The 26229-nt window shown below is 44.3% G+C and overlaps 2 protein-coding genes across 5 annotated transcripts in view; both read right to left on the bottom strand.

Annotated features, from left to right (window-relative positions):
* The window catches only part of dip2ba (disco-interacting protein 2 homolog Ba), a 43598-nt gene extending 23934 nt beyond the window's left edge, over positions 1-19664 (bottom strand). For all 4 annotated transcript variants that reach the window (XM_071523826.1, XM_071523824.1, XM_071523825.1 and 1 more), the window contains exons 1-4: positions 19456-19664; positions 1829-1900; positions 338-493; positions 40-165 (exon numbers count right to left, since the gene is read on the bottom strand). In XM_071523826.1, coding sequence (XP_071379927.1) covers positions 40-165; positions 338-493; positions 1829-1900; positions 19456-19540 — 439 coding nt within the window. In that variant the 5' untranslated portion in view covers positions 19541-19664. The remainder of the gene's footprint in view (positions 1-39; positions 166-337; positions 494-1828; positions 1901-19455) is intronic.
* Positions 19665-21674: 2010 nt separating this feature from the next.
* Positions 21675-25846, bottom strand: LOC139647852 (cyclic AMP-dependent transcription factor ATF-7-like; the record flags this gene model as incomplete). Its single annotated transcript, XM_071523837.1, has 4 exons — positions 21675-24125; positions 24389-24494; positions 25027-25215; positions 25697-25846. Coding segments are annotated over 4 exons (678 nt in total), but the record flags the coding sequence as incomplete, so codon positions are not given.
* Positions 25847-26229: the final 383 nt, after the last annotated feature.

Genomic DNA, 26229 nt, shown 5'->3' with positions numbered 1-26229 from the left:
TCCCTCATCACTACACCCAATGACTGTGATAAGTTTTACCTGGAGGTGTGCAGTTGTCTACAGGAGACTGGACGAAGGCTGAGCGTCTCTTGGTGGGCATGGGCAGTGCCATCTTCTCTTCTTTGTGTTTGGCCAACGCTGCCTGCACAGCCTCTGTGTGGATGTCTAGATATGAGGGAAGAAAAATCAGAGCGAGGCAAACAAGTGAGGAAGGTAGAAAGAGAGAGTAAAAAAAAAAAAGAGTGGCATAGACTGATGATTTGTTGTTGCTGCATGGTGTTTATTCGATTAGTTTCATGGTTTTGTTTATGTGTATGCCTGTGTGTATGTCGTGTACCTGATCTGTAGCGGTCGTCCCTGGCCCCTCCACTGCGGTGTGTGCGGTGGTGTCTGGAGGCTGAAGAGGTGGAGGGGCCCGGGGCCTCAGGACTAGGGCTGGGGTCCGCACTGTGGCCCGGGGAGAGCTGTACATCTGGCAGGGACAGATCCACATCTAGAGAACAGGAGCAGGTATGCACAAAGTCAATATAAACACAAAACAACACAACAGAACACACTCTTGCTTTTCATTATATCATTACAGCCACATGTAGGCCTAAATATTGTATGATCCACCAAAAAACAGTGTTCCTTTCTAAATTTAGCCTCACTACAAAGTCTGTGAACATGAAATGAAATAAGGACATATACTTGACTGATGGAACTTACACTCTTAACTGACAACATGAAACTGGGCTATATTCAAGCAACTATATTTTTAGTCAACTGTCAGTCTGCTCCTCCCAGTGGGCTTGGACCACAGGGCCCCTGTGGAGAAGATGGTTCAGATGGATAAGGAGACCTGCGGTGACGGGTGCTGGAACAGGAGGCGAGGTGATCTTTCAGCTTCAAAGCTCCCTAATACCTGCTTTGACAACCAGTGTTTGCTGCCAAAGGCACAACAGAAAGCAATACCCACAAACCACACTTGGAATTTTTCAAGAATGAAATCTAGGGATTTTCCACATGAGAATCAGATGCATGCAGTCCTTTTTAATTCCCCTAGTGTGTGTAAGCACTTAACAAATTATGTATTAAGTGGTAGCTCAAGCCAAAGCAGGCCAAGGTGGATTATCTTATTCATATAGCCTTGCAGGAAAGGACGCAAGGAATACTGCTTTTTTAATTAGCAGGGTGATTCTCTCATGGCTATGCTAATGTGGTGCAATTTGTCCTGAGGAAACACTGCACACTTGTGTAAGGCTGCTGACTGACAAAGACTGAACAGCAATAAGGAGAGGTGACCGGGCCACAGAAGTACAGTGACACTTCCCTATTGGTGCAAGTGCTGGTAAACCGCTGCTGGATTCAGCAAAATATAGTGCAGGTTCACAAACTGATGCACAAACTCTGACACATACAGTGTTATTCTGGGTTTTTGTGGTGCAGTCGCTAGAAGAGTTGTTAGAAGTTAAGTTTGGCCAGCAGAGGTGTAATTCCCATATTCGCCACTAGAGTGCCGCAGAAAGTCAGAAACCTCTCAACAGAGAACAGCCACACTGGAGTTGAACAAAGTTAAAACAAATCAAACAACACCAAGTTACTTTCTGTATATCACTCTCCATACAGGAGTGGAAGAACCACCAGCTGAGATGCTAATTCCAACAGATTCAAGTCACGCCTATAATCTCGATGGGTTTTGACGCAAATACATTAACTTTCCACAGCATGGGGTGACCAAAACCAAGAATGCAGACAGAGGAAGGAAATTAGGAAAAGAGAAGAAGAGAGAAGGAGGGGTAGAAGTCAAATGAGGAAAAGCAGAGAGCAGAGGAAGAGCTAGTCTTACTTGGCATATGGGGGATGTAGGGACCGAGCAGCTTGGCTCTCTTCTTCTCATAGCCCTTCTGCGTGATGTCACCTAGGAGAGAGGACAACAACACCACAGCGTTATGTTAGTCATAAGTACCACACAAACACCAGAGAACTGCTCACACACACACACCAACCAGATAAAGTACACAAAATACTGCTCTGACACACTGAAACTACACAAACGCACAGCCTCCACTTTGGATAATACATTTGCAGGGATTGAGTCATAATAATCCTCTTTAAACCAAATCTACTGAACTGTTGAACACATGTTGACGGCTCAGTCCACTTACAACCAGGCAGGAGATAACGCCATTGTTTAGCCTTACATTAGCCCTGGTGAACAAACATGATGAGTGCACACAGACCTCCTCGAGGCTACGAAACCCAAATATGATTACGGCACTGGCTGATACCCGGGCAGAGAACAATGGTAGCTTGAAGGCTATCGGGCACAGTTGGAATAGTGAGGGGAGCAAAGAGGAAGCCATGTGAGCCAGTTTCACATGGGACTCACTCGGTTACCTCACCCCCACCCCCTCACCCCTACCCCCTACCGAGCACCACCCCTTCCTCGTTCGGCCTTGGGACTGGCAGGACTCCCACCGCTACCAGAGTTTGTTGGAGAGGAACAGAAGCAAGGCAAAGTCCACTCAACTGGGGCCTGGGCACCCCCAAAAACACACAGTCTCTTTGTGTAGCAAGCATGCATGCAACACACACCCTATCCAGTCAAATAACATACTCTACTTATACAAATACAATCTCGCCACCGCACTCTTCTTCTTTCTCTCTGTCGAACACACACACAGACTTGATTCCCCTTCCTGTGTGTCCAGTGATAACACCACATGCGTTGTCAAGTGCAATGTGTCCAAGGACTGCTTAGCCTCAATCCCCTGACACCTCCTCCACACTGACTGGCGACAACAAGTAGACCCTCACCCAACCTATTGACACGAAGGGCACAGGGAGAGAAAGGCCAGGGGGAGAGGAGTAGAAGAAGGAGAGAATCAAAGAAAATGGGGGGAGAGAGAGGGTAGAAGTTGAATTAAGAGGGGAGGGCGAGAGCCAGGGGGATGAGGAAGATAAACACAGGGTGAGAGGCAGTGGGGAAGTGAGAGGGAACATAACCCAGTGTGTGTGAAACAACAATGGAAAGAAAACGAGCAGAGGGAGAGCCAAAGTTCAACAGCAGATGGGGGAAGAGGAGGAGGAGGAGGATGAGAAGGAGGTGGTGGGCTGGATAAGCTGGGACTGGGTGGGGAGTCCCGTGTGTGACTCAGATGCACTGTGTTGTGTCTTAAAGCTTTCTCTCTCTGTTTTTCTCTCTCTCTTTCTCTCTGTGACCACTATTCACTGGTGTGTATGTTTATCTGAGAAACAGTAGGATCAAATAACAAGTTCCCATAGGATTGAGCATGTAGCTAGCCAAGCCACTATGGTTATTACTAGATGAGTTTTGCAGACTTTGAGATTTCAGATCCTTTCAATACGGAAAACATTGGGGAGGGAGGAGGGGTTCAAGCCGAAGTTACAACAACAGTGTGAAACCATGAGAGATAGGAAGAAAGAAAAAAAGAGGGAGTGTGCACAATTCACAGAGAAACAGACAGTAAAACAAAGTCAACGAGAGTTTTACAGACAGAGAGGGAGAGAAAGAGACAGAGAGTGTGTGATTGAGTGCTGAGTGCTGAGTGCTTTGTCATTCTCTGTGTAAAAAAGCTCAACGGGGACAGCCAGCATTCAGCATCGAGTTCATGCCTGGGTACACACACTGGCCTGAGAATACACGATGGCCTGGAAACACAGCAGCAACTGCCTGTCTCTCTCTCTCTCTCTCCATCTCTCTCTCTATCAGCCATGCTACCGTATCACACAGACAAAACAGGCTTGGCTACAATGAGGAAAAAACTCAAATTTCCATACACACACACACAGCAATCAGCAGCAGATTTGACGGTAGTGGACTGGAGCTCCATTGTTGTTGGAAAGTGGGTTCTGTCCGGCCCAGTCCTGGTGCCGGGAGGAAGGGAGGGATGGGTGGAAAGATGAAGGGGGGGGGGGGGTCATTAACACAGACAGAGGAGAGTCTGTACTGGTCTGGGACACAACAACAGGCACAGACTGGCACGACCACACTGGCTCTGTGGTTGGCAGTGGGCAGGCAGAGTGGGCAGAGAGACAGCAGCAGCTCTGGGTCAGAATGCACCACAAGTGTGAATGAAAGAGAGCGACTGTGACAGCTGGTTCAAAACAGAGGAAAAGCTGTATGTTTTGAGAGCAAGAATGTGGTGTTTTGAGTGTGAGCATGAGCATGAGCAAACAGTACAGAGAGTGTGTGTGTGTATAATGAGAGGTCAGTGGACAGGATATGAGCGTTACCCCACCCTGTGTGTGCGCTGCCAAAATCGTCTCCCTGTGTCTGTCTACAGAAAGAGGAATGTGCTGATTGGAGAACACCCTACTAACAGAGAGGGCCAACTGGCCAGAGGAGCCAGCTCATTGGCCAAAAACTCCCCTGAGGCACAGGAAGCGAGTGTATCTGTGTGTAAATGTGTGTGTGTGTGTGTGTGTCTGTGTGTGTGTGTGTGTGTGTGTGTACAGCTGGTGCAGGTTAAGGGTGCTACAGTACTCAGAGGAATGAGTGCTGACTGAGCTTTAAGTGGAGCGGCATGGCAGGCCTTCTTAGTGAGATGTATGTCAGTGTGTCAAACCCAGCCGGTGCATGTGTGTGTATGTGCATTTGTGTTGTTGTTGTTGTTGTTGTGTGTATCCACATGGACCTCCAACGTTTCCTAAGCCCCTAGTTTTCTAAAGGTGGATACAGGGCTGCAGGGTATATAGAGGAAAGTGTGTGTGTTTGTGTGTGCGCATGTGTGTCTTTAAATGCACAACATCAATGGCAAAGGTTACTTCACTCCTATAAGCAATCTTCATAATCCTTCCTCCTGTCATCCAGCCTACTTAAACTTGTCTTTATCAAGCTGGTATTGTAAACAGGCCAACCAATATGGCCGTCCCAGAGCTCATTAAAGATTAGATGACGGTGACCCTCTGACTCTTCCTTTAAACTGCTGCTGTTGACCCCTGACCTCTGGGCAAGACATAGAGGGACATGATCTCCTCACAGCTGATGGCCCAGGGTCAGATGGGGGGCACACACACACAATCCCACCAACTAACCTCTCCCTTGCACATACACACAAATACACATCACGCCCGGTCAAACCAATCCATAGCTAGCTAAACCGCATTCTGACTTAAAGGGCTTTACAGTAGAAGAAGGCATCCATCCTGCCATTATTAATATTGACCATTTCAGTTTTAATCTGCAGTGAAATTCTCCAGCCTGATCCAGAGCATTAGAGCCTTTTGTGTTAATGCAGCTCTTCCATGCTTCATCTGTGTGGTGCGTATCACTCCAAGCTGAACTATGACCTTGGAAAGGTTTAAGCCATCACAGTATTTGAAATTTCCACCAGCCAACTGCTGGTACTGGTAGGGTTGTACATTTATAGCTGAAATGATTACCCTGGCTGATTATTGTACTAGTTATTGTGATGTTGATTGTAACTGTTAATGTCACTGATTTAAGAATAGATTTAAGAATAGTGCTTCACTGCATTTTTTGTATCTTGTATCAACATCTTGTTTTCACCTGCCTCGTTCTTTCTTAATCAAATTAAATGCTTCAATATTGCCAATACACCAATATACGCTTATTAATTATGGAAACGAAAATCGCAGAATATGATTATAGATGATTGATTGTCCAGTCCTAAGCAGTGCTAAAGTTTGGCTGTGGCTGATTAATCTGTCAACTAAACACTTTGGCAGATATAAAACCTCTGTTCAGTCAGTCATTCTATTCTAAAAATTCCAAAATAACGGAAACGCCAAGTTATATTAAGTTGAATGCCAATTAGCAGTATGTGCCAGGTTAGAATTTGGCTCATACTTGGGTCTGACAAGCACCACTTCAATACTTGAGTTCCCAAGAGGCCAAATAGTTGGTGCCAGAATTGCAGGTGCAGTGGTCACAAAAACTGCTAAATTATTTAATGTCTGAAATTCTGTACTGTATGCCAAATAGGACAAACTGCATTGGCAGGGAGGAACAGCGGTTGCAAGACGAAGCTCACCGACAGGGATAGATAGACGACCTTAACAAGATAACATACAGCCTCAAAAAATTCCCATCACCTCCTCACTCATCAGAACTGAACATCATTCAATCTTTATGGGACGTTCTGGAGCACAGAGTACAAAGTAGATTTCCACCTGTTCTGGAGGCAAAGCGCGGCCCTATTCCTTAAAACATGCTAGATATTTGTATATTGTTAGTTGTTTCCATTATTGTGTCCACTCCATGTACATCAGCTGCTACAAATTTACAGATGAAAACTGAATCCTCTGACCACTGTGGCTCATAAATTAAAAAAAAGGTAGTTTCATGTCTTGGGTCACCATTCATAATAACAGACTGAAGAGTTGTTTTTCTCAACTAAACTTGTAGACATACACGCACGTACTCGCTGTTACTGAAGAGTGATACGAGTGCAGTAAACATTCAGAGAGGGCTGGGGAGGAAGGGCTGGGTTTATGGTTACAGGAGCACACTGTAGGGAATTGGCAATGAAACACAAACTCTATCACGATCTGGGACACATCCTCACCGGAAGCACCTAAAACCCTGTGCAAACCTCCAGGTCATTCAGCACTGGGTGGAATTAATACAGGGATTAGGAGAGGACATGAAAGGAAGATTTCAAGAAAAAGAAAAAAGATTAAATATTGGGAAATATTTGGAGAGGTCCAAAGATGAAAAGAAAAACAGAAAAAATATTTTTAAGTTAATCTAAATGTTGGCATTTGTTGCACAATACTTCAAACGTAGCAGGGTCCTGTTTGGTTTAGGGAACTGAAAGAGCAGGTTGTACAACACACACTTTAATTCCATACATTGCAGCCCACCACTATTAGCAAACATTACTTCAGTACAAGTCTCATACACTTACCTAAAACTCCCACAACACAGCTAATGTGCTCCCTACCAACTCTTCATGATCAGAGTAACATCTTCTACCAAGTTTTCTACTGTTACATTCTCCATTTTCATTCTGGTTGTTGTAAATATTACGCTGCCCATGTATTGTGAAACCCTGCCTCTTCGCTGAGATTAGTTGGCTCACAAAAAAAGGGGTCCATATCATGAGCACTCCTAAAAAGTTAAACTGTTCTCAACGCTCTCTGCCTAAAAAGAGGCCAGGTGCAGCGCCTTTCTAAAGCCACTGCTTTCCATCCTATCTGCGGCCACTCCACAAAGGCCATTAACAGTTTGAAAAGAGCAGAATAGTGTGAACATGCCCTTGGTTGTTTTTAATGTATAGAGAAAACAGCCTGGATTGTATAATAATAAGAACAGTACAGGAACATGTTCTGCAAGCAATCCAGGGACCAGGCAATGAAAACACTACACTATCAGCCGGGCAGTAGAGTCTACAATGAACCAAAGCAATGAAAACAAGGAGGCAGCATAGCTTCGAAGGGTTTTGCTAGACGTCAAGGTTCAGTGCTGGGCTAATGCTTCCTATTCTGAGCCAGAGGGATGAGCTAATAGTTGATGCCAACAGACAGGAGAGAGTCCGGACAGGAGAGTTAACACTTAACCACCACTAACCCTCCCATGACAGCACGCACACACACACACACGCACACACACACACACACACACACACAATCAGATTAAAGTCAGTAAAGTGCATTAAAGTACACAGGCACTAGTTGGGGGGCCGTGTGACTGAATGGCATTAGCAATCAGCTGATTAGCCTCCAAGCAACGACAGCTTAATTCAGTGACATCAAGATCATGACCGAACAAAGCTTTACCCCCGACAATACACTATTGTATAGGCCTAGTTGGGCTGAATGAGTCAGTTTTTGACTTCTGTGTCTTGAGAATGTGGCAACAATACTAATGTCAGCTGATCTAATTTTGTTTGTGCAGTCCTATGTTTAGCTTGCAAACACACAACAGGCTCATGTACAGACCACCGCCTCCCTCCCACACACACACACACACACACACACGTCTTTATCGTCCCCGTGTTGAGCCACCCGTTCTGCAGTCAGCCCCCCGCTGAGGCAGCTCAGTAATTACAGCAGACAGCTCAGGCTGGCCACAACCAGCTCTGGGTGGAAGTGACATCGCCATTGTTATCACCTACTGTTTCCTCTTGCTTCACAGTATCAGTTCCTCTCTCTGTACACACAGAGGCACCTACATGTGACATGTCATTTGCTCTCACATGACTGTAAACATGCACATGCACACACACACACACACGCACACACACACACACACACACACACACACACACACACACACACACACACACACACACACACACACACACTTCAGCATGGTAAACTGCCTAGATTACGTCCTATTGGTGCAGAAGTAAATATCATCCAGCGTTCCTATTTTATGCTCTATCCTAATCTGTAATCTCAGATTACATCAAACCTAACAGAGGGTTACATCTGATTTAATAATGATCACATCTCTCCGTCTGGCCATGAAAGTGTGGATTTGTTAAAGGACAGATGACGAAAATGTCGGCACTGAGGCTCTGAATCCCACTCACAGTGTAGGACTGTCTTCCAAGGCTGTGAGGTCACGGTCGGGCTCCGAGCCAGTAATATTGGTTCAATTTACACAAAGCTGTCTTTGTGTACCAGTGGTTTATTGTCTGTGACAGTTGTATATTTGCCAGATATTCATGTACAAAGCTGTTTCCACTCAATCTCATGAAAAATGAGTCCAACAGAAGAAAGCTATTATCCCGTAGGGTCTTGATGAGAAGACGATGACAGTGAAGAGACACAGAGCAGCTAAGGACAGACACAGCACACCCACAAAACAAAAATACTCCCATAAACACTCCATAGTGTGCACATTAACATGAAAATACACACATAAACACAGGGGTTGAGAGAAGAGGAACTGGCATCACCCACAGAATCGTATTTATAGAGCCTCTGAGCTGAAACACACAACAACAACAGGCAGACTGTGCCAAAGCATGAATAAACAGCACATGGCAGGAAATGCAAATGAATGAGTCTGACACCAAGGCTGTAAAATGGAACCTACTTATTAGTTTAAGTAGTTGTTACAAGCTTATTCCCCTAGCTCATTCTCTGGAATGGAAGCAAATGACAGCAGCAATCAAGTTACGAGTACTGATTCCAACATTTGTGCATTAGTTGTGGGATGGGGTGAGAAATTCAATATATCGCAATACAAAAATGTGACAATACGTATCATGGGGCATAAAAATGAATCGCGATATTAGCTACATTATATTCTGCTGTAGTAGTCACAAATGAGGCAGCTTGCCCATCACAATTTCACAAGCTCTCCATCGGAATTATATTATTTGCACTTTGAAATAACATTTTTAAATTGTTGTTTACATTCTAGCAAGTCAGTGCCATCACTAGAAAGACATAATTTTGCTGTCACTAAACTTTTATTTATTACATTGTACTGTGGTTGTATTGAATCATGAACCCGGAATTGTAACATTGTGAGATAAGCATATCATCCCATCCCTTTTAACTATACATATGGACCATATTATATGTTTGACTATTAACTGGCCAAATATAGAACACTGACCAGGCTGTTTCCCAGGCCTCCCACCATCAGCACCATCATCTTCCACTCCAAGAGCAAGCATACAAGTCCTGTGGGACTCAGTCAGTGTAGGCTATGTGGGGGTTTCAGAGAGAGAGAGAGAGAGACAGGAAAGCAAGTGGTCTCTGGAGGGCCATGGAAAGCTGCAGGCCAGTGGAGAGAGAGACTGGGGGAGTGAAACTTTCACAGCCTGGGAAAACTCCACAAACAAGCCGAGTAAAGCTTGTCTGCCTCAAAACAAAAATACTGGTCAATGACAGAGTTAGTCTTAGGGCTACCTACTCTCCTCTTGGTGCACTACTGCATACAGAATCATATAATAATTATAATAATCATATAATAAACTATATTTGTATACACCTTTCTAAAACAGTGTTTACAAAGTGCTTTACAGAAAACAAAAGAAACAACTCAAAGAGATGGACAGCAATACAGGAGATAGTCAGTAGTACAAAAGACAGTAATAGAAAGCACAGGGCAAGAAGACAAGATTTAAAACAAGATAAACAATTACTTAAAGGTCAGTCTGTAGAAGTGATATTTCTGCATAGGGCATTCAGCATTACCAAGACTGACAGACAGGACCCGCATGTTAGCACAGAACCAGAGGCAGGTTACAACTACAGCCAAACAAATCCGTTAACTTGGAACATTCCCATGTGCAATTATGGCTTACAATCAAAGACATGTATCTCCTGTGTTGGCCTATCAAGATGATAACTGTAGATATTCAAAGGATGTGAGCAACGCAGAGGGTGTAACAGAGGATATGAGCGGTGCTGAAGCCTGAAAGTGAAACCGTGTGGAACTGACTGGCAGGAAACCGTGTGGCAGGAGTAGAAAGACCGATATATACAGACAGACACGCAACATACACACACACACACACACACATCAAGGCTCCAGGGTTACTCCCCTGAATGTAAGTCAATCAGATTATGAAGAACACCCTTCACCTTTAAAGCCTTACCAAGATCTTTATCTTCACCTCTAGCAAACAGACACACAGACACATGCAAATGAGCACACACAAACAAACACACAGGCGCATGCAAATGTACGTACACAGACACACACATGCATGCACACACACCCACACACATGGAAGAGCATTGAGGAATGTTTCAACCCTGCTTGAATCAAGCACGTAATCGTTTCATCAAATCAGGCCTTCCTCTTCAGGACAAAAACAATGCAGCTAAATTGTGTGGGCCCTAATAAGATTAAAATAAAGATATGGCCACTATGAGCTGTAAGTGACCACCCTTTTCTGTAGCTGAGGTACAATCAGACTAAACGGTCAGCATCCTGAAAGTTATTTTTGCCAAAGAGAAAACAAATGTTTCTTCCATGTCTTTAAAGCGTGGGCATATTTCTGTTTGAGCGCAGAGGGAGTGTTGAGTTCTTGCCCTACTTCCTCCATTACTTGTATTACATTGTGAATTCTATACCGGTTGGGATGGGATAGCACTCTTGGGCCAGCTGTGCGAGTAGAGAGGAGAGTTGAGCTGGGGAGAGTTACAGAGTGGAGAGCTAAATTGTACTTTCTGCTCCATCAGACAGCCATACTGGAGGAGAGAGCACATTCTCCAACCCCGAAATCCTGCAACCCAGCAAACAAAACAAAGCTTACTCTCTGTAAGCCAGGCCTTATCAGAGTTTCACTCCCTACTGCACCTTTCATCAAAACTCGACACCCGCCTCTCATCTATGCAATCATTCACACATAACTTTCCCACACCAATTTGGGTCACACTATTTCCCTGAGGACTAATACAGACCTCTGTTTCACAGTCTTGAGATGCAGTGATAAGCTGTTTTATAGATAAATCCACGGCAAGTTACTTCATCAAAGTGATAAAAGTGGAAAACAACTGTGGCTGGTATCGCTGAGTCAGACAATTTACGTCAGACAGGCACGATTGGTTTGTCTGTTACCAGCCAGGAGAGATAAACATAGTTGTTTCTTGCGTTAGGCTACCCAAAAGCACAATATAAACCTATGTGCCCTTGGCCAACAGCTCATGTTTTCGAGTCTCCCTGGTGTGTGGCATTAGGTGAGCAGATGAGAGAGACCATCTGAGGTGAGAGGCCACATCCCAGGTTGATTTCTGGTCAGACTCGCCAGCTGCCCTGCCACCTAGACTGATTAACATGTTTCCTATTCAGGTGGACTCAATCTCACACTGTCTGTCTTATGTCACTAGTAAGCCATACACTTTTCTTTCTTTCTTAGAGACAAGCTGTTATATTGGCCCAGGTAAGTTATTCTGTCACTGTCCACATGTCTTTTAACTATGACGGGTGAATAAGCAGGTCAGTATGTTGAGTCTGACTTGGTTCAGCGCACTGTAAAAAAAAAACACTGAGAGTCACTGAGACAGGCAGACAGGCTGGCTGGCTGCATGACAGACCAGTGTTTCAGCATTGCTGGGTAACCAGAGTGTATCAGAGCAGTGAGAGTGAGTGTGGGGTATCGGGTTTCACTGCGGCGGCGTTGTAGTGAAGAGATGCAGGGTCAGCGGTGCGGCACAGACCTGACCTGTAGGCCACTGGGCCACGCACATCAACAGCACTGTCATCTGCCTGTTCTGTTACCCATTAAGTTCAACATGCAAATGTTGTCAGCAAGTACACAACACAAAATATACATAAGCATGTGCCATAAAAAAAAAGAGCTTAGTTTAGGATTGGCCTCTCCATGTTCCATCTACCTATACATGACATATTCATAATTATGCTCCATGATTGTGTCTAATTGCACTTGGCAGTTCAATTTAAAAGAGGACATTAATGTAGAGGGGAGAATGTTAACCAGCCAGCTGACTCATTAAAATCGATATTAAAAGCTCATAACAAGCCATGAGTGGCCTTTGAGGAACACCCGCATCCAGGATGTTGAGTGTATCGCTGACAATGAAACCGTGTGTGGCAAGCCCATTGCCTATGTTTCACTCTCTGGACAGCTCATGTTCCTGACCTCCCACCTACATCTACTACACACAGTCATTAAACAGCCTGTCACCAGGATGGAAATCTATATTCACTGTGAGACTGGTGGCCCTAAAATCTATGGGCATGTTCAAGAAGGCGCAACATTACAAGAGCGTTTAAAAGAGAAATACACTCTGGTGAAAAGCAGGCTGTATAAGCATCTGTCAAGTTCTAAAATATATAAACCATGTGGAACTGGAGGTGCATATTCACAGGGTGAGAGGTAGTGAGATCATGTTAACTACAGGCTACTCACTTCCACACAATTAGAGGATTAGGGGAAGGTATTGTGATAGAAGAGAAGAGAGGGAGAAACTTGACAGTGCAGCCATTAAAACCATGTGTTCCTGACACAACATGCTGAGTCCTGTGAGGGACAGGTTCAAGAGTTAACAAGTGGAAGATCTTGGGCTAGCCTATAACGCCAGTGTATCAAAATAGTTTCATTTTGAGTGTTTCATCACTATTAAACCATCTTGATAACAGAGTTTGATAACATCCAGACAGTCATCATCAGTGTGTCGTCAGTGTCTGTGGGAGCGTATGATAAGATACAAACCTAGAGCGAGGGCCTACTACTAAGATAGGAGTGTGAGATATTCGGCGAGCCGCGCTTTGATATATGTTCTCATCACTCACAGTGACGCGGCTACTCCTTAGCTCCACAAACCATCATCAGAGCCTCTATTTCATTTAACACTAACATTACCAGATTTTGCTCAACATCAATCATGATACTACAGCTCAAGCTTACCAGCAAACAACCCATTTTAGCTCATCACCAGGAAATGAGCTGAACACCAGCCCGGCCGGAACCGCTGCTGTGAGCCTAACGGGTGTCAAAATATGAAGCTAATCCTTTCCATTCAAGGCAATGAATAGACAATGGGTGGACTTGCATTAGCCTAGATGCCGGTGCTATTGGCGGTTAGGGGTTAAGAGATTGAAACCACACCCATTCGATGTGTTTTTGTGGCCTTTGTTTTACCTCTTTCTCTGGGGAGTTGAATTAAAGGGGTCCATGACTACAAGCCGGGCTCCAACACAATGCGTTCTGAGGGGCCAAGAGGGGAGATACGGATCGGTTTGTTGCGAGGGCTTCCTGAGAACTTCTACTCACTGGGAATTTTCGATAACCCTTCAGCTCCGCACAAGAATTAGGAAGACAACCATTCAAATGCAAGGAGTCCAAGAGAAAACAACTCAAGGGTGATTGACAGAGTAAGTGGTTGGCCTTTCGAAAACCTACATTGTATATATACACAGTAGGACTGCCCTCCTACAGAGGTCTGGTTTCTTATCGACTCTTCCTGTGACGCAGGCCTGAGCTTTCATATATAGAAACTGACCAGCTGCTGAGAAAATACCCTGTGTTGTCCACGCCCTCTTCAAAGGCTGTAATGATCAGCTGTGATCAACTGTAGAGCCAAGAGAGAGAGAGACAGGGAGAGAAACAGGGTCAGAGAGAGAGAGAGAGAGAGAGAGAGAGAGAGAGAGAGAGAGAGAGAGAGAGAGAGAGAGAGAGAGAGAGAGAGAGAGAGAGAGAGAGAGAGAGAGAGAGAGAGAGAGAGAGAGAGAGAGAGAGAGAAAGAGAGAGAGAGATACACTAGGGAAAACATGAACTACAATAGACTGCAGCTAGGTTACAAAAAAGGTACCACACCTGTACAATCAGCAGCAGCTCCTGTGAACATCTATTTACAGTAAGAGCTCTTGTCATTTCAAAGGATTTAACAATTAGCATGCCTATAGCAACTTTCTTCACCGGGCCAGACAGTAGGCTGATTGGCCAGAGATGGGCAGTTCCCCGCAGGCCGCAGAATTTCACACACAGCCCATGGGTGTAACAGTGACCCACATGTGGCAGCCAACCGGTCAGACGTGGACGTGTTTACCACTGGCCTCTGCCCACTAGCCAGGAACACGAGAGAGACAGACACACACAATTAGGACTGACTCCTTGGGACTTGGAGAGGGGGGCCTCCACTGCAATAATGGTGGAGCTTTTGTGTCAAAGGGATGCTTGTTTTCTCCTCCTCAGCCATGAAAGCGAATTTGTCTTGCCAGCCAGGTCTATTTATATTCACAAGAGCATTCTTCAGCATTAGCACAGTCACATGGCCTCCCGGGCAGTGGATATAGCCTAGCGATAGCTTGGAGGGCTCTGCATCAGCTCCCAGAGTCTGAGAACAACAAGACAACACAACCAGGCTCTATTTGTGTTTTGTCACCATGGATGTTGTCATCAATGAATTCATCATTCAGCCAATGAGGCATAATTCAAAGTGTACATCAGAGTAGGGCTGGACGATATGGTTGAAATCAATATCATGATAATCATAAGGATTTTTCTCGATATCAATATATATCATGATATGGTTCATGTATGCAAAATCACGTTAAATAATCAAATTAATGTTCATCTCATTGAACCGAATGGTAATGTTAGGTGTGATGTCAAACAAAACAAAAATATTCCAATAATATTCCTACCATACCTCATTTTATGAGAGTTTTTAAGTAAAATTTGCTTATCATCAATTTAGACAGCAGAAATGTGTGTCACGATATTAAAATATCTTCATATCATCACGATATGATTCCACTGAAAGACGATAAACGATAATATTGAATTATCGCCCAGCCCTACATCAGAGTTGTTTTTTGGGGCCTCTCTGTGCTCCTCGTCAGTGCTAAATGAGTTGTAATGTCAGTGTGTGGCATGTGTTGGTTATGATGGAAGGTGTCAGTCGGCACATGCCTGGTGTGTCACAGCCCGGGCCTCTGACTAAATGACTGCAGGGCACTAAAGCAGTGAGTGGGGAAGGTTGCGCAATGCAACGTCAGAGAGTTGTTTCACTGTAGCCTATAGTCTAGATTACAGGTGGGTCAAGTGGTGTGTGAAGGTGGGTGTAAGAGCTGAGTGGGAGAAGGGGTCTGATCTCACAAAGCTCCCATTCATTCCTTATGACTCACAGTTTCATTATGAAAGATGGGTAACCCACCTATCAACTTGGTAAACAGCACAACGACACTGAAGCCGGGAACAGGTTCTCTCACTTTGTGGTGGCTGGATTGCCCTGGAGAGGTGGACACACCTAACTGCAGTGACTAATAGAGCCACAGCTAAGGGAGGATACAGGCTTGTCGTATTTCCACATACTGTTAGTTTAGCTTCGGTAGGATAAATATCACACCAAAGTCTGAGTGTTAGTTTTAATGTAATGTGATATTTTAGCACGGGGGCTTAAACCCAGACCTGAACTCAATTTCAATGGCAGTCTCCCTACTCACTATGCCACTCTGGTGTGTTGTGTCTCCTTTGACTTCCACAACACAAGGTGGCAATAGGAAATACAGAGCCCCAACATCTCATGGAAGCTTGTTCAACAAGTTGGGCATCTTCAACTGTAGAAAGTGAATTACAAACACCAGAGTTGCTCACGGGCTTCGAGGGTTGGTGAGTAGGATGTCAATACATCTCTTGGCACTGATACACAGAGGTCAGGTTGTTTCCATGCTTCGACTTCTACCTAGGGAGCAGATAGAAGTCACGCGCACACACCACCTACAAACACACTCCCACCCACACCCACCCACACCCACACCACACCACACCACACGGTGAGAGGGCTGTTGGATAGTGCCAACAACCTTGTGTCCTGGTATTTAATGAGAGCATGTGAATTATTCAGCCTACTATTGGCCTGGAAGAGGAAGGGGACTGCAGCCATCATTAACTATTCACAGACACAGTATTATGTCACATGCACGTGCATGTACATACACACATCAAGCAAGACCTTTGCCAAAACTAACCAAGCCTGATGGAATATCCCATTTCCCATCTGCTCAGGCCTAAGGCCTTGGCTCTGAAGCTACAAGAAAGATGATTTGTCCCTCTTGGGTTCTGACCTATTGGGCACTTCACATGAGCCGAAGAGTAGCCTAGGCCTATATTACCCAAATATCAGAAAACTAGGACTTGACTTGAAAACTCTGAAGACTACACACAGATGATTTGAATATGGTGAGAAATGGAGAAACGCCCCATGTTGCCTTGCAGGACAAGTGCTTGTTTCACTAACATCTGGTGGAGCAGTTAACAGGGAATATACTATCAGGCCTTCAGTCAAAAGCACTGAAGTGATCTTTGGCAGAAGTTCCAGTCATACATAATGTAGTCATTTACAACATTTCTCAGCGTGAAATGCCCTTATTCCCCTTTTTGCCAGCATGGACCCCCTCCTTAAAAGCATAGTTCTGCAACCCATCAGCTGAGTTAGAGGAAGTCTATCACAAGTCTGTAATCTGTCTCAAAATAAGCCCTTTGCCTGACTACAGAAACAACAGTTTGCTGTTCATCCCATTCATAAATAATACAGAGACAGAAGAGAAATGTTATCAGACCTCCTCCCTGCCTGGGAGGAGAGTCGTCCTCATGTGTCCATCGAGCTTTATCCTAAATGCTGTCACTGATGGCTATGGTTGGGAGGATGGATGGCTGATACAGACTGGGTCCATTTTTGTGCTGCTGCTGTCTGTCCTCTACTGCTGACCCCACTCCCTTAGAGCACAAATGAGCACAGCCTGTTTCTGCTGCATCTGAATGCTGGCTGGCCTAGATAGCAGGCAACTGGCAATAATCTGGATTCTCAATCACACTGATCAGAGATGCAGACACAGACTAAGGTTGCATCTCTCATCACAAGGCAGTACTACACAGATATCCATGTGCACCCACACACCACAAACACACACCTGAAAATGCTTCCTGGTTATCACTTTAAGAAGCTGACTGGGAGGAAACTGTAATAGTTTCAGGTTGCAGTATTTTATTGTCGACATAGCTGATTTGGCTGCACGCTTGCTACACCTTGACCTGGACTGACAGCTACTAATTCATTCTCAAAAAACTCCCTGCTGACACAAGCAAAATTCCACAGAGATATCATGCTTCTGTAACGTGCTTCACAGATGCAGGGGGGATGTCAACCAGGTAGTTACAGGGAAGAAGAAGCAGACACGCCCATTTACTCCTGACCCAGCTGAACAGCAACAACACAAGAGGCAGGGGAGGGGGGGCTGAACCACTCCCACTGAGTGTAGTACACACTACACGTCATCTTGTATGTATGACCAGTCACCAGCCCCTCCCTTCCTATGGAGGCAGCTCATTCCAACTTGCACACAAAGACTGAGTTCAGTTGAATGGCCTAAATGGCAGCAGAGCTCCTGACCACGGTGGCTCAGACCAGCTGAATGGTACTCATTGTGTCCCCATGGTCACAGGGGGCTAGCAGAACTGGGTTGTTATTTAAGAGGCCATTTGGCAGGCCTGTGTTCTTCTCCGGGCAACCCAACAACAGGCATTTCCGCTTGGTTCTGCAGAGGGCTTGTTATGGACTTGGGGGAGAGAGAGTAGCCTATAAGGTAGTGTGGCACATCGCAAGCACTCAATCATACAGGGACTAGCTGACATGCACCAACCTGAAACACTGCACACACAAAATTATTCAGCCATTATGGCTAGATGAGCTTAGCCAACTCTTAACAGGTGAGGGCAACGCACCAGATATCATTTGGTCTTCCTCAAATAACCAAATGGCAATTGGCATGGATAAGTAGACACTGACTGGTCATTGCTCAGGATGATTGGATTCGGTCTCCTCAGCTGGAGGTATGCAGCCCAGGTGTTTAGGGAAAGGGGGGGCTGGCAGGGATGTGACAGCGGGTGTGGAGCAGGAAAGGGGCTAACAGCTGTTCTGGGGGGGAGGGAGGTGGGCTATGCCTTGAATGGTTGACATATGTGTAAACTACAACAAATACACACATCCATCCTCACTCCCATGAGCTTTCACACAAAAACACAAACACGCATACAGACACATACAGCTCACACAATTTGCTGACCACAAGGGTAAGTGTAGTGTAACACAAGACAAACAATTCAGGTAAACCTATAATTCCAGTAATAGTTGGTTTACACAGGTGTGTGACGCCCTGTACGCATGTCTAACCATGGAGTTGATGCGCATCACTTCATTTAATGTCACTGAGGTCATGCACTACGTTTGATTATGGTCTTGGTAATTATTGGCAGTCATTTATAACAGACTGCATCTTCAGGTGAGATCACTGTAGATGATGACTGTAGACCTTGTCATTACATCTCAATACTAGTCACAACCCCACACACTGACTCACAGCATTCAGTTTTGCAATAATTTTTTTCAGCTGAAACCTAGACACTGATTCCAAGTGAGCGGATCAATCATTCATACCGTTTAAAAATGAAACACAATGCTGACAAAGGCTTTTATGATGGAAAATTGGCGGCCAAGGTCGTAAATATATCTAGTTCATATGATAAACTGGAGATGACACAAGAATGGGCTGGAGGAAGGGTCAAGCTTGATAGCCAGACCTTGCCTCTGGCTAGCCCAATCTGTCAGACAGACAGACACACACCGGGCTAGGTATGGCTTTGACATTCAATCGCACAGCACACTGAGAGATTTGATACAGAACCATAATAATAACCTATTATTCAATCGAGGTTTTGCCTTTAATGAGCCATTATATGGTGCGAGACAGAGAAAGGAAACACGAGGCAATGGTTGAGCCTTTATCTTCCTTGTGCTGCCTGTCATGCACTGCTAGCTCGTCTGCCAGCCGGCTATCACATCCTGTACTAGCACAAAATAAACTGGGTGGCACAGCATTTGCTGAAATACTATGCGTCCTTCTCTGTTCTCACTACCGACCCATTCAATTACACGTTTTATAAATGGAAAGTAGACTTGGGGGAAGTACTGGGTTAATCGATACCGGTAGCTAGACAGCTGAGATGAATAGCTAGCTTGAAATCTGCTGTAGCATCCCCCGTCACCCCTCCTTACCTTCAGACAGCTCCAAATCCAACTCCGCCAATTGGTCTCTAACCTCTTTTGGTAGGGCGGACAAATCCACGCCACGGTCTGCCATGACTTAGCAGATGAACACAAGTGTACTCTAATTGAAAAGAAGCCGGGTTATTGTGAAAAATACCCCCCCTTCAAGACACAAAACAAGCATCAGAGTGGGAGAGACAATCCATTCGCACGACTGGCCCCTCCGCCATAATGGGAAAAACTCACCAACGGCAATGAGCGGTCACGTGACATCATTTACCTCGCCTGTACATTAATTCACTGCATCCAGTCCAAACACCAAAGCTGTTGCTCCCTCTTGCGTTACAGGCAAAAAGATACATCCTTCATTGGTAATTAGCGGATATTATAAAGTGCGTTGATTAGCTACGAGCTTCTCAAACTTTCTCATGTAATAGACCTCCAAAATAGACAAGCATTAGACGGTTTGATATGATATCCACTCCCACAAAATTTGGTCCTAAGGAAGATTTTTGTTGTTAGTGATGATTTTGTCTAGAATTGCATAGAGGTCTATACCAAAGATGGGGATGTAACAGAGTGTACAGTGGAAATTATGAACGAAATAATCATTGTACAATGTCATACTGATGCATTTTCTCATTATCTAGTGAAATAGTGAAATTAAACTGTTCTTCATGTTCCTGCAGACCCCAAGGAACCACTTAAAGGACCCCTGAAGGGCCCTACACCCCGCTTTGGGAAATGCTGTGGGAACTAGCCTGTGGTTGTAACCAGGGGAAGCTGGATAGAGGATAAGGCGGATACACATTTTTAACCTTTTAGTTGTAGTAGGATGTTTAGTTTTTGTTTTATTAGACATGCATTTTTGGGCCAAAGCTTTTATCCCACATTTTACCAAGACCTGTCATCAAGTCACCAGCCTCCACTGGTTATGGCTGTGTGATCAACAACTCAACTATGTGTGATTATTTTGGATCTACACTGTAAACACAAATCATGAAGAAAAGCTTGTAATGTCCATTAAGATGTAGTTTCTTTAATTAAAACTGCAGCACTGTAAGTGTAGTATTCCACTTGGACATGCATGGAAAAGTAAATATATTCATATAGTACAGATATGTACAGTACAAGGACAGTTTCTGAAATCATCAGTCCAACAATGGGAGTGTGAAAAACTATTAAAACACTATGAGCAATTTTCACATTGTTGCATTCTCATTAAATTGCTCTTTTCGCAACAATTCTAGTTAACGTTAATATGTCAAAGACTGTTATGACGATTGTTATTAGACCAATTAAAAAATAAGTTACACAAGAACAGTCAAAAGGCATGATAGAATCTTAGAAGATACAAAGGGGATAAGTGTTTTTTTTTTTTTAAAAACAGGACTAATGAAATTTCTGTTGAGAAAATAAAAACAAATCCATGTGTTAAACAAATTAATTTCTATATTCATCAGTACAATGAGACAGAATAGAAGCATTATGACAGCAAGTTGAATAGTGCTGAAAATAGCACACAACAAAAGAAAACAAGAAATGAAAGAAAAAGTGCCAATGACAATTACTAACATGAAAGCAGAATATAGTTTGAATTTTCATTTTCATACGAACAATCGTCTATAAGGGACTGCCAGCAAAATATAGTGCCAGCTGAAAAGTACAACACAATGCCAGGGTCACCATTGGGACTGTAGGACAAGAGGTTCAGTCAATTGTGAGAGGTGTTAAGGAGTTGCTGAGCAAATTCCCATTCATGTATACAGTACAGATACGAGAAAAATAAAGCAATATTCTGACATCACTGAAAGAGACCTTGTGTCAAGAGGACAAAAGGTCTGCAGAAAATTAAAATGAACAGAAAATACAAAGCAACAATAAACTTGCATCTCATTAGTGCATAAAGGCATGCCCTTATGTTCATGGACAGATATCTTATTTTTGCAACATCTCATATTGCAAATACATGCTCATATCAGACAAAAGAGGGACAGAGATACATAGAACTAAAAAACAAGAAAAGGAAACCCCTTGTTTAGGCATTTATGTAAAAATATCTTGTATCTTGGTAAAATGGGGGATCCCTGATAATTTAAGCTATTCAGAGACAGCCACAGGAACTCTGAATTTCATTTCCCCTCAATGCTTTTTACCACCGAAGATGTCTTTGCTATGTCTCTCCACCAGATGACAGACAAGTATTTCATCACTTTTTATCACTGACACAGGGACTGAAGGGCAGACTAACCCTGATTTTAAAAGGCATCTTCAACAAATTATTAGGTCATCTGTTCCTCACTGTGATGGCTATTCATTTGGTAAAACAACCAAATTAAGACAAGGATGTTTTTCCTAAGGCTCCATTGTTTTTCACACAAGCAAATACATATTTGAGTGGGGATGTCAGAGGCACCAACGTGATCTTAAGGCAAAATTATGAGACATAGTGTGTGAGACTGTGTGTGTAAGTGCAAGTAACAAGCAGTGATATACTGTATGGTGTCACTGTGAGCTCTGAACCACAAAGTAACAGTCAGGTTATTTACATCCTGCCCCAGAACCAGAACCACAGGGGTCTTTGGAGATTCAGAGATCTGATTTGTTGTAACTATGGCTTAGTTTAGGTTTGGTAACGAGCAAAAAGACTAAGGGGTTCATTACACTCCGACAAGCAGCAAGGATGTGCAACCATCCCGTGAAGAGTGAAAACAACAGTTACAGTAAGTCTAGGACCCACACAGAGAAACACAGCCATTAGAATGGTTTCATAGAAGATGGAAATCACATCCACTCAGAAACCAATAAATACTAAAACTGCCTGGTGAAGAGGAAACGTGAGAAGGGGAAGAGAAGTTGAATACCCTTCAGGCCAGAAAAATACAGTAAAAGATGCTGACTATTAAGCCAGAAACGCACTGGAAGCGTCAGACGCACGTGTTTTCAAACGCAACAACTGTTTTCAATGGCCAAACACGTGGAACTGCCTTGACGCATCACTCTGAACTTGGTTCAATTTTGGGAGCATCAAGAGGACCAGCATGGCTCATTTTCATGGTTTCAGAAGCCGCAGAACAAAAGGAAAAAGGTAAAACAATGATGTTTTTTTCCAGAAGGCGATATTCAATATACATCATCATCTAAATGGGCATGTCCATGATAGATTTTTATTAATTTCTCGTAGACAGTCTTTTATTACAGGGTGTTTTGGGGATTTTGTTAATCAGAACCCTTTGGCAGCTTGTCAAGTTGGCTAGTTTGTAAAGTTTTACAGAATAGAGACACTATATACCAGATTATAGCATTTATTGCACGCGAAAATATACTAACCACATCGCAGTGCAAAGTGCAAATCCCAGTGCCTTGGTGTTGACGCTTCACATCTCCTGCCTGCAGTGCGCCTAGAAGCGTCAAACAAGGTGCGTCAAAAGACACGTATCACAAGCCGTGTCCAGTGCGTTTGGGCCTTTACTGAAGCTGATTGAAACTGATTCTAAGACACTATACTGTCTTGGACAACATTATTTTGGTTCTACGGTGCAAGCTGGGAGGATGTGCCAATTAACTTACAAGATAGCTGCACGTCAAGAACATAACAACCTAATAGGAAAAGTCACATGCTAACAATATAGCTATTAGTGTATCAGACCATGAATAAGCAAACTGCTATGTTCTGATGTACATAAATATATACACACACACAGCCACTCACACACAGTTTATAAATTTTATCATAAAGGGGTGTAAATGAGGTAAGGTTTTTGGGTGCATGTTGAGATTACCTTGAGGTGGAACCACTTACAAAAGTTTTGGGCAAATACTTGAGATCTGATCATCTGAGTGATTGAAGTCTAGACAACTATTGCATCTTTGGAGCCAAGGATGTATGTGGATGTATGCTGTGTGTGTGTGTGTGTGTGTGTGTGTACGGGTAAAAAGTTGATGGCCGCAAGGCACTATTCCCTGCTGCAACAGTGTGAAGCCCTGTGTGCTGTGTTTGGTATTTTAATTGATTTGAGAATGTTTATGCCTGTGTGTTTGAAACCGTGCAGATGTGTGGTATTTGTCCACATGGGAAGTTCATTTCGGCAGTACACTCGGAGCGATGCAGTCCTACAGTCCACTGAAGAGTCATTTTGACTGAGGGTGAGGAGAGATGAGCGAGGAGGCGGGGGGGGGGGGAAGGGGGAGAGGGAGGTTGGAGTCCAGCCCCTGTAGTCTATGGCAAAGTGAACAGGAAGCTCTCTCAATAGTCTCAGTCCATTCCCAGAAGGCTGCTGCTGAGCTCCAGGCCACAGCAAGATGGCTACATTGGAGGGGCAGAGAGGGGAGAGGAGCGCGGGGAAGGGGGAGGAAAGTGGTTGGGACTTTTAGGAAGTCCTCTGCTCCTCTCCTGCCCCTCGGTGATGAGTGTGAGCCAAGTCTGGGCCGTGGTGGCATCGCTCATCATCTGGCAGCAGGTTGGGACTGTGCAGCCATGATAACGTGAGAGGGTCCGCTCTCAGCCCTCTGCTGCTGGCCCATTCCTGCCAGCACAGACATGGCCATGGCTTCAGCCGCCGCCCGCGAGCTCAGGCCGTTGTGCCCCGCCGAGGGGCTGTGGGCCAGGGAGCTGTGCTGGATCACTGGAGCAGGGGAGCCCGTCGGTTCTGAGGGGTCTTTCATACTCTCCTCTGCTGCTACACAGAAAAAAAAGGAAATAATTGAAGAGTTATGCTCATGCAAGCTCAAAGTGACAAGCATTTCACTCTCAACCTTCAATGCATTTCATACCTGCCTGAAATGCTGAAAAGCTGAGGAAATCACGTTCAATGTTCAACAGTTACAATGTAGTTGAACTGAAGAACAGTATCCACACTGCATTATGCCCAGAATGGATTACATGAGTGAGAAAGTAATGTAAGGGTCCAACCAAGGGAGAAACAGCATATGCAAGGCTCACCTAGGTAGGCAGTCTTCTTCTGCAGGGTGGTCACAGGACAGTCCTTGTGGGCCAGCAGCAGCTGCTTCAAATGAGCCACCTCGTTTCGCAAGAGAGACACCTCATTCTGACAGGACAGAAAAAAAGAGGATCAACACTTCTCAACAATTCATTCCACTGCTAAGTCAGAGAGCTTCCATGACCTAAAAACGTAATTCCCTCCTGGTTTGTTAATGTTGTTTTTCAGCTCAGAAAAGTTCTAAAGGGGTAAACAGTCTGGTTTCCACTCTAGCTGAGCTAGCTGTGGAGAAGTGGACAATGTAGAAAAAAACCTGAAACCACCATCTAATGCAATGAATATGTGAAACAAGTTGTAAAATACATTCTGCTATATTCCTGTAACCTGACCCATTTGTAAAATTCCATGATATTCCCTGAAATTGCCAGAGAATTGATCAAATTCCCTGGCGTTCCCTGTCTAGTATACACCTCCATAATCCAATAATTACTTAATTACTATTACTTAATTATAATGTGACCAACACAAAGACGGTAGCATATATGCATACACTTACAGAGGATAGACAAGCCCCGCCTCCACACACCTATATTCACACACACACACACCCCCCCCCCCCCACTTCTCCAAGCCCACTCACCGACAGCGAGACGTTCATGGAGCTGAGCTCCTCGGCCTTCTTCTCCAGGGAATTGACCCACAGTTTGCGTTTCTGTCTACAGCGCGAGGCCGCAGCCCGGTTCCTCTCCAGGAAGCGCTGCCTCCGCTCGTCTGGGTCATCCTCTGCTGTCCGCCGCCGACGCCCACCTGTAGGCTGGGCCGGAGATACCTGCAGGGAGAACGGGGTGAAAGAACGAGAGAGAGACAGACAAACAAGGGAGGGGAGGGGAGGGGAGGAGAGAGAGAGGAAGAAAAGGGAAGTTTGAGTCATAGTATCATTATTTTAGTCAGAGTACATCATAGTCATCTCACTACAGCATGTACACGCCTAATTTTCTGTAACTAAAATAGGATGATATGGTTGATATGTTCTATATGAAATAGATTTTGGCTCAAGTACTTTTGGTTATTTTTAAGATTTCCACGTTTACAGTATACTAGACCGTTGAGAGCAAAGGACAACTCTAAACAAAATCACAATATGTGTTTAGACTACTGGTCCAGGTTTTGAGATGACTTACAATAATTAATTATGTTGGTTAACAACAATATCACAAGAGCAAATCATTGTTTGTAGATATATTGAATATTCTGCATTTCTACTGATACTGGTATCAGACTCTAGACTGTGTATAGATGATACAGTGTACCTGAGGCTGTGCAGGCGATGGAGCATCTGGATGTTGGACTAGCAGCTGGCTCTGCTCCGCCCTCTGGGGCACCATGGGGCTGCCGCCCATGGCCATGCCCCCCATGCTGTGTCCCGATGGGCTCTGCTGGGACAGCGCCGCCTTCAGACGCTACAGGGGAACAATGTCATGCCCAACATAAATAATAAATAAATAATAAATATACAAGACAAAAAAAAAATTTCAGCAGGGACTCTTGACAGGTTAATCTTTCAGTCTGGGTGTAGCATGTTCTGTGCCAACGCACATGATCTATACATGGAAAAAGGTCAAGACAACAACACAGCAGTTCAGTTTCTGTGACCAAAATATTACCAAAAAGTTTTGCCAACTGTGGGACTAGCACTTGAGAGTATTTTTTGCCATTATTATTCAAACATCAAAGCAGTAGTATAGCAAGAGAGCCATGTGCATCATAACTGTACTAGCAAGCTGGCCCCATGTTAGCCCACTGAGTCATTTATATCAGCTAAAATAACTTAGACTAAACCTTG

Source organism: Centroberyx affinis, unplaced genomic scaffold (assembly GCF_046629955.1).
Source record: "Centroberyx affinis isolate AG114_WGS23_722 - 3 ecotype Tasmania unplaced genomic scaffold, CSIRO-AGI_Caff_v1 ptg001125l_1, whole genome shotgun sequence".
In the NCBI taxonomy this organism is placed as follows: domain Eukaryota; kingdom Metazoa; phylum Chordata; class Actinopteri; order Beryciformes; family Berycidae; genus Centroberyx; species Centroberyx affinis.
Note: the sequence above shows the minus strand (reverse complement) of the source record. Positions and strands in the feature narration are given on the sequence as shown.